This window comes from Salvelinus namaycush, chromosome 5 (genome assembly GCF_016432855.1).
Source record: "Salvelinus namaycush isolate Seneca chromosome 5, SaNama_1.0, whole genome shotgun sequence".
Classification (NCBI taxonomy): Eukaryota; Metazoa; Chordata; class Actinopteri; order Salmoniformes; family Salmonidae; genus Salvelinus; species Salvelinus namaycush.
In genome coordinates, this window is record NC_052311.1 from 49026731 (window position 1) to 49040142 (window position 13412).

At 42.4% G+C, this 13412-nt stretch overlaps 1 protein-coding gene across 1 annotated transcript in view; it reads left to right on the forward strand.

Moving 5' to 3' along the window:
• Nucleotides 1-2255: 2255 nt before the first annotated feature.
• The window catches only part of LOC120047159 (ras/Rap GTPase-activating protein SynGAP-like), a 99249-nt gene continuing 88092 nt past the window's right edge, over nt 2256-13412 (forward strand). Inside the window, exons 1-2 of the mRNA XM_038992692.1 lie at nt 2256-2274; nt 3476-3612. Coding sequence (XP_038848620.1) covers nt 2256-2274; nt 3476-3612 — 156 coding nt within the window. The remainder of the gene's footprint in view (nt 2275-3475; nt 3613-13412) is intronic.

Sequence of the window (13412 nt, forward strand, 5' to 3'; positions counted from 1 at the left end):
AAATGTTGTTTTTTGCCATCATTGTAAGCCTGCCACACACACACTATACATTTATTAAACATAAAAATGAGTGTGAGTTTTTGTCACAACCTGGCTCGTGGGAAGTGACAAAGAGCTTTTATAGGGCCAGGGCACAAATAATAATATAATAATCAATCATTTTGCTCTTTATTTGTTTAACAAAAATGGTGAATAACTCACCACAGGTTAATGAGAAGGGTGTGCTTGAAAGGATGCATGTAACTCTGCAATGTTGGTTTGTATTGGAGAGAGTCTCAGTCTTAAATCATTTTCCACACACAGTCTGTGCATGTATTTAGTTTTCTTGCTAGTGAGGGTCGAGAATTCACTCTCACATAGGTACGTGGTTGCAAAGGGCATCAGTGTCTTAACAGTGCGATTTGCCAAGGCAGGATACTCTGAGTTTAGCCCAATCCAGAAATCTAGCAGTGGCTTCTGATTTAAATAAAATTCACAGAATCGCTTGTTGCAATTTCGATGAGGCTGTCTTGTTCAGATATCGGTAAGTGGACTGGAGGGCATGAAAGGGATAACGAATCCAGTTGTTTGTGTCATCCGTTTTTCGGGAAAGTACCTGCGTAATTGCGCACCCAACTCACTCAGGTGCTTCGCTATATCACATTTGACATTGTCCGTAAGCTTGAGTTCATTTGCACACAAAAAATCATACAATGATGGAAAGACCTGTGTGTTGTCCTTGTTAATGCAGACAGCGAAGAGCTCCAACTTCTTAATCATAGCTTCAATTTTGTCCCACACATTGAATATAGTTGCGGAGAGTTCCTGTAATCCTAGATTCAGATCATTCAGGCGAGAAAAAATGTCACCCAGATAAGCCAGTCGTGTGAGAAACTCATCATCTGTCACGATCGTCATTCGGTGAAAGAGAGGACCAAGGCGCAGCGTGATATAGATACATCTTCTTTTATTTGAGAAGATGAAAATGAACACGAACACTAATACACACTAAACAAAAACAACAAACGACCGTGAAGCTACAAACGAAAGTGCAGCCACAAGCTACTAACGTCAAACATAGACAATTACCCATAACCTACCTAATGCCTATGGCTGCCTTAAATATGGCTCCCAATCAGAGACAACGATAGACAGCTGTCTCTGATTGAGAACCAATCCAGGCAACCATAGACTTACATAAACACCTACACTGAACACAACCCCATGAACTCTACAAAACCCCCTATACAATACAAACACCCTAGACTAGACAAAAACACACAAACATCCCCCATGTCACACCCTGACCTAACTAAAATAATAAAGAAAACAAAGATCACTAAGGCCAGGGCGTGACATCATCATGCAAGCGGTCAGACAAGGGAAAATTATGGTCAGTAAAAAAAACTTTAAGCTCGTCTCTCAATTTTAAAAAAGTGTCAATACTTTGCAACCTTGATAACCAGCGCACTTCTGCTGTTGTAAAAGCATTACATGGTCACTGCCCATATCATTGTATAGTGCAGAAAATACACAAGAGTTCAGGGTCCTTGCGTTATCAAAGTTAACAATTTTCACTGTAGTGTCCAAAACGTCTTTCAAGCTGTCAGACATTCTTTTGGCTGCAAGAGCCTCTCGATGGATGTTACAGTGAACCCAAGTGGCGTTGGGAGCAACTGCTTGCACGCGCATTACCACTCTACTATGTCTCCCTGTCATGACTTTTGCGCCATCAGTACAGATACCAACACATCTTGACCACCAAAGTCCATTTGATGTCACAAAGCTGTCCAGTACTTTAAAAATATCCTCTCTTGTTGTCCTGGTTTCCAGTGGACCACACCTAAACGTAACGGACATATACCAGGAGCTGTGCCAGGCCCGGCACGTCTGTTGACTCATTCAGCTGTAACGCATAGAATTCACTGGCTTGTATGCAAAGCATTAATTGTTTCAAAACATCTCCTGCCATGTCACTGATGCGTCGTGAAACAGTGTTGTTTGATGAAGGCATTGTCTGTATAGTTTTTTGGGCCTTTTCCCTCAGCATTGTCCCAGCCGTACCCATGGCAGCAGGAAGAATTAAAGTCCTCCACAATAGTATGGGGCTTGCCTGTCCTAGCCACTCGGTAGCTCACCATATAAGACGCTTCTAGCCCCTTCTTATTAATGGTATCTGTTGCTTTTATACATGTATTACAACTCGAAAGTCATCTTAATTCTCGCTCAAAAAACTCCTGTGGCTTATTTTTCAAATTGGCATGTTTTGTTTCTAAATGTCTGCGCAGAGCGAAGGTGAGTTGTGAGATAGTACTGTTGCACATATAACACACCATGTCTTAGGAAAGGACCTATTCCCAATATAAGTGAACCCAAAATCAATGTAGTTCTCATCATATTTGCGCCTCTTCGATGGTCCAACGTCCCTGTCTGTTGTTCGGTGCTTTCCCGGGTAAGGGGGCAGTAGCTCTTTGCATCAGATTCACAACTGTCAGTGTCCATGCTAGCTGGGCTACAACAAATGTAGAATTACTGATGCTAGCATTGGATGTGCTCTTGGAAGCAGAACAACTTGTGTCGTCGTGGTGTAGTACTGCTGGTAGTAGCAGTACTACCAGTAGAGATTGTATGTCTCTCTATGGATGCGGGCCTTACTTTTTTTTTACCATTTATCAATTTTCGAGCAAATGGAATGAGCAGCAGCTACGTTTGGCTACATACGGACCGTTAGTGGAATTTCAGCGAGAGAGTAACGGTTAATGTGATTGGATGTTAATTATTTGACTAGGCTACCTGTATTTGACATTGTGTTGTTATTTCGCTTAACACTAGATGGTTTAATTTTATTTTTGGCAGTGAAACAAGGTTACGCAGGCTAGAAAAAAACCTCACCCAAATGTATAGCCCCGTTGGAAAATACAAATGGACTGTTTGAAAATGTGAAGAAAAAATATATATATATATTTTTAATGTGAATCACATTTTTATTTGGCATACCCCCGACGGCATTGCGCGTACCCTGTATTTTAAAAAAGTATTTATTTTATACATATTTAGAGATCTGGCCACGGACCCTCTGCAGTACCTCTTCTGCGGACGCCATTTTGGGAACCCCTGATTTTGCAGACCCTTTTATCCATATTTTAGGCTATGGCTACAAATCATAATAAATAAACTCTGTAGAAAGTGTGTTTTATTTTCTCTGAATCAGTGCATTGATTGGTGAGTTATTTACTGCATAATGGACCAGTCCTAGATTAATCTGTCCACTTCTTTCATTGAGCATTGTTGTTATGTGTGAAATGTGGACAAATGTGAAGAAGTCACATTGCATTTTCAGTGTTTTCGATTCAACTGATGCAGATATACCAGCTTGCAAACATAAACAACCATCTGTCGACGGGCATGTTCTGGCATGTCCTCCACCATCCAGTCACCCTAACTGACACATCTCCCCTCTCTCCTTCCCTCTCCCCTTGTTCTCTCTCCTCCCCAGATGCGAGGTGTGCTGTCCCCCCCTCCTATCGCCCCCATGCCCCTTCCTTTGCCGCTCCCTCCTACGACCACCCCGACTGGAACCCCCGTCTCTGTGTGATCTCCGGAAATCAGCTCTACATGTTGGACCAGGAGGAGGTACTTACCTACTGCTGCAAACACTATAGAAATACAATTTCACCCATCACCCACCCATTGACTTGAAAGGGGATTACCGTTCTAGGAATCATATTTCTATCTATTCTATGGCTCACTTTGCTGTACCATACTGTATTAGACTGGTTTGTTTGAACGGACATGAGTGTCTACAACACTGTCATGACAGTTTCTAAAGCCACAAAGTTTAATAAAAAATGACATATCTAAAAAAGGATATCACCACAATTGACCCTTTAGGCATGTAACTGTATTTGACATGACCTGACATTACATTGTATTCTGAGTACATTACATTGCCAATAAACATTGTCACTGATTTAATTCCCAGAGGTTTTCCTGACCACATGACATGACTAGGAAAAGCTCTGGGCCGGGTTCCTAGTTATAACACAGTATCTCATGTACATGTTGGACCTGAAGGAGGCCAGTGTTCATATTAAACACTCAAGGCAGGTGTCCTGGGCCACTGTCGCCTAAGGCTTGCTTATGGGAGGTTCAGTCCTGCACCTATTGTTAGCTTAGAATTTTGTGGCAAACAACTTTCGCACCAGTACCCCACCAGTACCCCTCTATACAAGTAGGTCACGTCTGGCTAAGATGGGCCTGTTAGACCAGTGCCCATAGCCTAGCAGTTAAGAGCGTTAGGGCCAGGAACCGAAAGGTCGCTGGTTTGAATCCCCGAGCCAACAAAGTGGAAAACATCATCTGTTCTGTCTTTGAGCAAGGCAGTTAACCCCCAACAACAACTGCTCCCTGGGTGCTGATGACGTTGATTAAGGCAGCCCCCTGCACCTCTCTGATTCAGAGGGGTTGGGTTAATTGCGGTAGACACATTTTGGTTGAATGCATTCAGTTGTGCAACTGACTAGGTATCCCCTTTCCCATCTGAGTGCTGATCTAGGATCAGTATACCTTTCAGATCATAACAGACATGACATGATTACATGACCAGGTGGGACCTGATTCTAAATCAGTACTCCTACTCTGAGACACTTTAGGAATATGGGACTCTTTCAAACTGACTGTTTATTGCTACCCCCCCCCCCCCTTAAACCCCCCCCTATATTATACTAAGTCGAATTTCAGCCTGCTAGCTCAGACCAGAAGGGGGTACTATTCCTTCACTTTTGTACCTGTATCGCCTTTGGACAGGTCTCTTTAAATGTAGACCTTGTAGTCAGATTTACAGATTGATATCCAATAAATTAATCCTAAAACACAATTAAAACACAGAGGTTTTACTTACACACTTAAGGTCTATTACACTACAATAACAGTGTTCATAGTACATTTGATTGAGAGTATGAGTCTATTAAAGATGATGTAATGATGTAATGGAGTACTGTAGCGGTACTTGCAGGGTAGCTAGCTGACAATATCTTTCATTCTCCTCACTCAGAAGGAGTATAAAGAACCTTATGATCCAGATAAGGGCCTTTTCAGCTATGGAGCGATGAGAAGAAGGCCCAAGTCAATTAATCAAAGGCTTATCCCTGTCTAATTGTGCCAATGAGGCAGAAGCTATGAATGGATTTGAGGCAGACCTGACGGGCCAATAGCCACCACCTTGGAGAGAGGATGAGAGGCGATTAAATATTCATGCCTGTCACTCACCTCATGCGGCGCGAGTGGGCCTCTCCATCTCTCTCTCTCCATCTCTCTCTTTCTCTCTCTCTCTCTCTGTCTCTCTCTGTCTATCTGTCTCGCTCAACCTCTCTCTCTCTCTCTGTCATACACACACACACCCCTCTTGATTAATTTCTGTTCGATTCAAATGCTTTTAGTGGCATGACAAAAAGCAATCATATGTTGCCAAAGAGGAGATAAGGTGGAACAGAGGGGTACCTCTCTCTCTCTCTCTCTCTCTCGCTCTCTCACACATTCTATTTCTCAGGCAACCTCTCCTCCCCCTGCTCCCTCCCTCCCTCTCTCCCTGGTGTGACTGACAGTAGTGTTTGGCTATCCCACAGACCTGCTCTCTCCTTTCTTTCCCAAGCAGCTCCATTGAGATGCCACTCTGTTTTGTTTTGTGAATGACATCCGTCAAAAGACCATTTTCTCTTCATTGCGGCTTCTTCAGTCTCAACTAAGGGGCTGCTTGAGGAAATAACAGTGCTCTGGAGGAATATGTGAAAATATCTGTCACGTCACCATTGTGCTATTCTGTGCTCCCCTATGTGCTTTATTCACCTCAGTAAACACGACAAGTGCTGAAAACTGGTGATGTTGAAAGCTTGACTTATGCATAGTCCGAATTAACCTAATAGATTAAGAGTGTACCCTTTCGTCCAAGTACAGAAGTCACTATACCTTCTGTTCAACACTTTATTGTTTGTGTAGCTTCTCCTACTTGCATACTCTCCACCTCAGAAGTCAATCTTAAAAGTGAACACTACACAATCCAACTTAACTTCACTCCCTAACAAAACAACTCTATGCTGCTCTGCCATTGACAGTAGAAGAGCACTGACCACTTCCCAGTGGGCTGCTGTTTGCCCTCTGTGCCCGTGGTGGGAGCGAGAGGATCGACAGTGATGGCTGCCACTGATATGAAGTGACAGAGCCCCGCATTGTGTGCACCAGACGCCACGCACCAGTGCCCTGTCCTCCAGTCATGTGCCCAGGCATCGCTCTCCCTCCCACTGTGCCCCAGTGTTACGCAAGCAATCAGAGGGCACTATTTCCTGCTAGCACGGCGCTAGCACTAGCATGTTAGTATCCTCTCTCAGTACTACTGAATCACATTAGCGTTAGCCTGCTAGGCTAATTCAAGATAAAGGGAATTAGAACAGGATTTGTCTCAGTATCCATGCATGGCCATTGTGTTGCATTCCCTGCCCATATGTTTGCAATGGCTTTGGCAGTGTTGATACTGTAAATTAATTCATTAGCGCCTGAGCCAACAATGCAGCGCCATGGTGGCATTTCCTGTAGCTACTGTTGTCACATTGCATAAAGCATGACTCAGGAGTAGTTAGCATTTTTACACATGCATGACCCTTGGGAACCCATTTGGAAACAGGGGGATGTGACAATTATGTAATAATAAGGCACACATGGATGGAAGGAGTCATGGGAAAGAAGCTCCTTCATTTGACCAATAAGAAAGCTCAATGCACTGTACATTGGCAAATCCTAAGGTTATTTAACAAGCGCTTTACTGCCTTTTGGCATTTGAATAACCATTACGCGCAACTGAAATAAGCCATTTTCAAAGGGTCACCACTTATTACATATTAGGGGTTATACACTGAGTATACAAAACATTAGGAACACCTTCATAATATTGAGTTGCACCCCCTTTTGCCCTCAGAACAGCCTCAATTTGTTGGGGCATAGACTTTACAAAGTGTCAAAAACGTTCCAAAGGGATGCTGGCCCGTGTTGATGCCAATGCTTCCCAAAGTTGTGTGAAGATGGCTGTATGTCTTTTGGGTGGTAGACCATTCTTGATACACACAAAAAACTATTGAGCCTGAAAAACCCACTAGCTTTGCAGTTCTTGACACACTCAAACCAGTGCGCCTGGCACCTACTACTATAACCCTTTCAAAGGCACTTAAATCTGGTGTCTTGTCCATTTTATCAAGGCAATTGGATTAATTTGCCTGGCTATGCATGTGTAAAGTGCATTTAAATGGAGTTTATCTAACATTCCAACTGAATGCAGGTATTGTGGGAAATGTCCACATAGGGGAGTAGTGGGACAGCTCTTCCACCAGTGCTCTGCAGCATGCTCAAATTTTACATACAAACAATGAAGATCAACTTTGGATTGGAATTTGGTTGGATTTAGTACTTAGGGATGCTCTCTAAATGCCCTCTTTTCTCATTCCAAGACGCCAAAAATGGTCTTAAAATCACTCTGTTTGAACGTTTCTCTTTGATTTTATCACATGCCAGTTGCTGTGTCCAATGCCTGAGGCGAGGGGAGGGAACATCTGTCAGTAATAGGACGTTATTGAGAGACTTGAGGACAGACAGTGGTGTTGGCCAGCCTAACTGTTTCTCATACTTCCAGGGACACAGAGGCTGATGTTTGTGTGTGTGTTTGTGTGTGTGTGTGTGCGGGAGTCTGTGTGTGTGCGTGCGTGCGTGAATGCGTCTGTGTGTGTGATTGTGTGTGCGCGTGTCGGGAGCAGAGGTAGTGGACTCAGCCGCTGTTTGATCACGACTCCGTTACAAAGTAATGGATTACACACCTGCCGCTCCATTACCACCCCCACCCCCCCTCCCCCCAGACACACAGCTCACACACCAAACACCACCCATCACAGCTGGGCCAGTAGTGACATATGGTCCAGGCAGCCTGCAGCATTGCTCAACTCTCCATGCCAGGCCCCCTCTCCTCTCCCTCTCACTCAGATCTATGGCTTTCATTCTCCCTCTACTCACCCACCACCCACCATCCACCCCTCCTTGCAGTGCCTGAGCACAGTCATCTGTCTATTTCAGTCTTAGCCACTTCTGCTCCTACTCTTGCCTCTGACTACAGTTTGCCTGATGCCGAAACCTAGTACAATTGACCTTCTTGTTAGCTATTAGAATTACCTCACGTATGAATGAGCTTATCTCTGACAACACTCAAGGGAGCCTAGGTCTGCATGCCAGTATTCAATCTACTTTTCAATTGAATTAAATGGATTGTTGACTCGCCCAACAAACACCGGAATACCCAGAGACAGAAACTCAAGGACAGAAATTAGGAAACACTGCGATACTGCATTAGATTCTCATTCCAATTATAGTCGTTTACATATTAGCAACGCAATCCCCATTAGCATGCTTTCTTGCTCCCTGCAGGTTTCAATGCTAGACCACTGCCCCTGTGTGATTGTCAGTGCGGGCCCCATGTGACCTCTGTCTAGTCTGCCAGTGTTGTGTGCCAACCTGCCTTGTGTGCCCACTCATGAGCATGGCTACCAGGGACGGTGCCAAGGCCGTGTCAAGTCCCCAGCTGCAGCGCCACTGTCCTAACCAGCCCCCCTCCCCTCTGCCAATCAAACACTGCCACGCAAGCTATAAATAGCGCTGAGGTGTTCCCTCTCGCAACCAGAAAGTGCTGTGTGTCAGAGTGGGTGTGTGTGTGTGCGTGTGTGTGTGCGTGTGTGTGTGGGTCTTTTCCATACACTTGTTGTGATGAATTGTGTCTGAATAGGGACACAGTGGAGATGAGGGGGGAGTGGGCTAACTGTGTTCAAGTGGACATCATTGTGGAAATTACCGTGTTTAGCATGCCATGATAGACTAGTATTTATGTAGGGTGTTTAAGATCAGTTTTGAGTCAGAGTTTAATGTGATCTAAACGGCCTCTCAGCTGCTCTGTGAACATTTTCAGTTCTTATTCTTAGTCAAAGTCACTACTCTCATTGAGGCAACTCCATGCCTTAGACTCAACTGAAGTCCGGAGCAGAACTTTCTGAATAAAAATGATTGATTAAGTAATAATACACTTAGATTATCAAAGCATTTAGCACTTACAGTATGCTGTATATTGATCACATTTCTTTATATTACTATTTTATGTGTATCGATACATTTAATTAGCAAAGTGCTCCTAGAATGCAGAAAGAAGCTCTGGTGCAGCACAGGCTCAAGGAAACAGGGGTAGAGAAGAGTGGATACAAACATTTAGGGACGTCTCTGAAGTCTTGTGAATGAATATATCCGTTAATTATCCAAAAATATAGCAACTATTACGCTTATGACATTATAAAAAGGCTTGGAGACAGATGGCTCATATTATTAACATGTTAGAGAGTATATCTGTGTTAGAAGGATATTCCTAGAGTGTTATGGTCCAATATTGAGGTAAATTTGATTACATCGAGAAATAACCAGAAATAATGTGAACGTTATAAACAGATGTTAAAATTAGGTCTGATGCATTTTAAACAGTGTGCTCGCAGTGTATCATAAAAAATATATAAACAGCAGAGCAAAGTCTTTCAGTGCACAAGCTTTTATGCATGCGGGTGCTGGACTCATAAAGATTGGGTGTCTTATAATACATTTTTCATAGAGGAACTCATTCCGTAACTTGCAATATATCTGTCCTCAGCGTGCGATGTATCTCACAACATACTCATTAGTGTGCACTAAGTGGATAATACAAGCATAATCATATATACACTTGATTTATGGTGTGTGTATCCCTGATTATGTTTTTAAAAAAAGAGGTAAACGTCAACAAAATGAATCCTGCCAATGACAGCGACGGGAGATGTCTTCTGGCTCACTGGGCTATGGGGGATTGTATACTGTGGTAAAGGACTCTATGGAGTGCTGTGCTCTGTGCTGTGTATCCACTAGATATGTCTAGCGCAGTAGACTGCATGTTATGTATGTTGGGGGGTGGGTGCTGTCGCCTGCAGTGGGTGTATGTACAGTTAAAGTCGGAAGTTTACATACACCTGAGCCAAATACATTTAAACTCAGTTTTTCACAATTCCTGACATTTAATCCTAGTAAAAATTCCCTGTCTTAGGTCAGTTAGGATCACCACTTTATTTTAAGAATGTGAAATGTCAGAATAATAGTTGAGAGAATGATTTATTTCAGCTTGTATTTCTTTCATCACATTCCCAGTGGGTCAGAAGTTTACATACACTCAAGTAGTATTTGGTAGCATTGCCTTTAAATTGTTTAACTTGGGTCAAATGTTTCAGGTAGCCTTCCACAAGCTTCCCACAATAAGTTGGGGGAATATTGGCCCATTCCTCCTGACAGAGCTGGTGTAACTGAGTCAGGTTTGTAGGCCTCCATGCTCGCACATGCTTTTTCAGTTCTGCCCACAAATTTCCTATTAGGATTGAGGTCACGGCTTTGTTATGGCCACTCTAATACCTTGACTTTGTTGTCCTTAAGCCATTTTGCCACAACTTTGGAAGTATGCTTGGGATCATTGTCCATTTGGAAGACCCATTTGCGACCAAGCTTTAACTTCCTGACTGATGTCTTGAGATGTTTCTTCAATATATCCACATAATTTTCCTCCCTCATGATGCCATCTATTTTGTGAAGTGCACCAGTCCCTACTGCAGCAAAGCACCTCCACAACATGATGCTGACACCCCCGTGCTTCACGGTTGGGATGGTGTTCTTCGGGTTGCAAGCATCCCCCTTTTTCCCCCAAACATAATGATGATCATTATGGCCAAACAGTTATATTTTTGTTTTCTCCAAAAAGTACGATCTTTGTCCCCGTGTGCAGTTGGTTGCAAACCGTAGTCTGGCTTTTTTATGGCGGTTTTGGAGCAGTGGCTTCTTCCTTGCTGAGCGGCCTTTCAGGTTATGTCGATATAGGGACTCGTTTTACTGTGGATATAGATACTTTTGTACCTGTTTCCTCCAGCATCTTCACAAGGTCCTTTGCTGTTGTTCTGGGATTGATTTGCACTTTTCTCACCAAAGTACGTTCATCTCTAGGAGACAGAACGCGTCTCCTTCCTGAGCGGTATGACGGCTGCGTGGTCCCATGGTGTTTATACTTGCATACTATTGATGGTATAGATGAACGTGGTACCTTCAGGCGTTTGGAAATTGCTCCCAAGGATGAACCAGACTTGTGGAGGTCTACAATTTTTTTTCTGAGGTCTTGGCTGATTTCTTTTGATTTTCCCATGATGTCAAGCAAAGAGGCACTGAGTTTTAAGGTAGGCCTTTGAATACATCCACAGGTACACCTCCAATTGACTCACATGATGTCAATTAGTCTATCAGAAGCTTCTAAAGACATGACATCATTTTCTGGAACTTTCCAAGCTGTTTAAAGGCACAGTCAACTTCGTTTATGAAAACTTCTGACCCACTGGAGTTGTGATACAGTGAATTATAAGTGAAATAATCTGTCTGTAAACAAGTGTTGGAAAAATGACTTGTGTCATGCACAAAGTAGATGTCCTAACCGACTTGCCAAAACTATAGTTGAGTGGTTGAAAAACAAGTTGGAATGACTCCAACCTAAGTGTATATAAACTTCTGACTTCAACTGTATGTATTAAACTTTTATGTCATCCATATTTTGCTGGAAGACCTGCTACATGTCTATGATATTACAGCTGACATGGTCATACGGTTAAACGTGGTTATATGACCAGCCGGCGAACCTCACACACATACAGTACCAGTCAAAAGTTTGGACACACCTACTCATTCAAGGGTTTTTCTTTATTTTTACTATTTTCTACATTGTAGAATAATAGTGAAGACGTTAACACTATGAAATAACACATATGGAATCATGTAGTAACCAAAAAAGTGTTAAACAAATCAAAATATATTTTATATTTGAGATTCTTCAAAGTAGCCACCCTTTGCCTTGATGACAGCTTTGCACTCTCTTGGCATTATCTCAACCAGCTTCACTTGGGTTTCCCACATATGCTGAGCACTGGTTGACTGCTTTTCCTTCACATTGCGGTCCGACTCGTCCCAAACCATATCAATTTGATATGATAAGTTAATTTGTGGAATGTCTTTCCTTCTTAATGCATTTGAGCCAATCAGTTGTGCTGTGACAAGGTATGGGTGGTATACAGAAGATAACCCTATTTGGTAAAAAGACCAAGTCCATATTATGGCAAGAATAGCTCAAATAAGCAAAGAGAAATGACAGTCCATCATTACTTTAAGACATGAAGGTCAGTCAATCCTGAAAATTTCAAGAATTTCAAGAAGAAAGTTTCTTCAAGTGCAGTCGCAAAAACCATCAAGCGCTATGATGAAACTGGCTCTCATGAGGACCGCCACAGGAAAGGAAGACCCAGAGTTACCTCTGCTCCAGAGGATAAGTTCATTTGAGTAAACTGCACCTCAGATTGCAGCCCAAATAAATGGTTCACAGAGTTCAAGTAACAGACACATCTCAACATCAACTGTTCAGAGGAGACTGCGTGAATCAGGCCTTCATGGGCTGAAATGGAACGCGCACACACACACACACACACACACACACACAGTGGTGGAAAAAGTCCCCAATTGTCATACTTGAGTAAAAGTAAAGATACCTTAATAGAAAATGACTGAAGTAAAACAGAAAGTCACCCAGTAAAATACTACTTGAGTCAAAGTCTAAAAGTATTTGGTTTTAAACATACTTAAGTATCAAAAGTAAATGTAATTGCAAAAATATACTTAAGTATCAAAAGTAAAAGTATAAATAATTCCAAATTCCTTATATTAAGCAAACCAGACAGCAAGATTTTCTTGTTTATTACGTTTACAGATAGCCAGGGGCACACTCCAACACTCAGACATAATTTACAAATGAAGCATGTGTGTTTAGTGAGTCTGTCAGATAAGATGCAGTAGGGATGACCAGGGATGTTCTCTTGATAAGTGTGTGAATGGACCCTTATCTGTCCTGCTAAGCATTGAAAATGTAACGTGTACTTTTGTGTGTCAGGGAAAATTTATGGAGTAAAAAGTACATCATTCTCTTTAGGAATATAGTGAAGTAAAAGTAGTCCAAAATATAAATAGTAAATTAAGTAGGGATACCCCAAAAACACAAAGTAGTACACACACACACACAAATCAGTACCATGGATAGCCACATCATATTTAACTTACGTTGACTGGACTCAATTGTTTTTGGTATCTTTTAGTTGTCACTGTATTAAACTAACCATCAGCATAGGTGATTTGATTCTGTTGAAATGTAGAAGTTAAAATGGTGCTGGAATAGTGGAGGCAGCTCCTGTTTTCTTTTCGACTTGCGGTAACTCTCCGTGGTTCTAAATCAATGGTTGTTTAGTAGTCCAAAAATGTCAGAAACA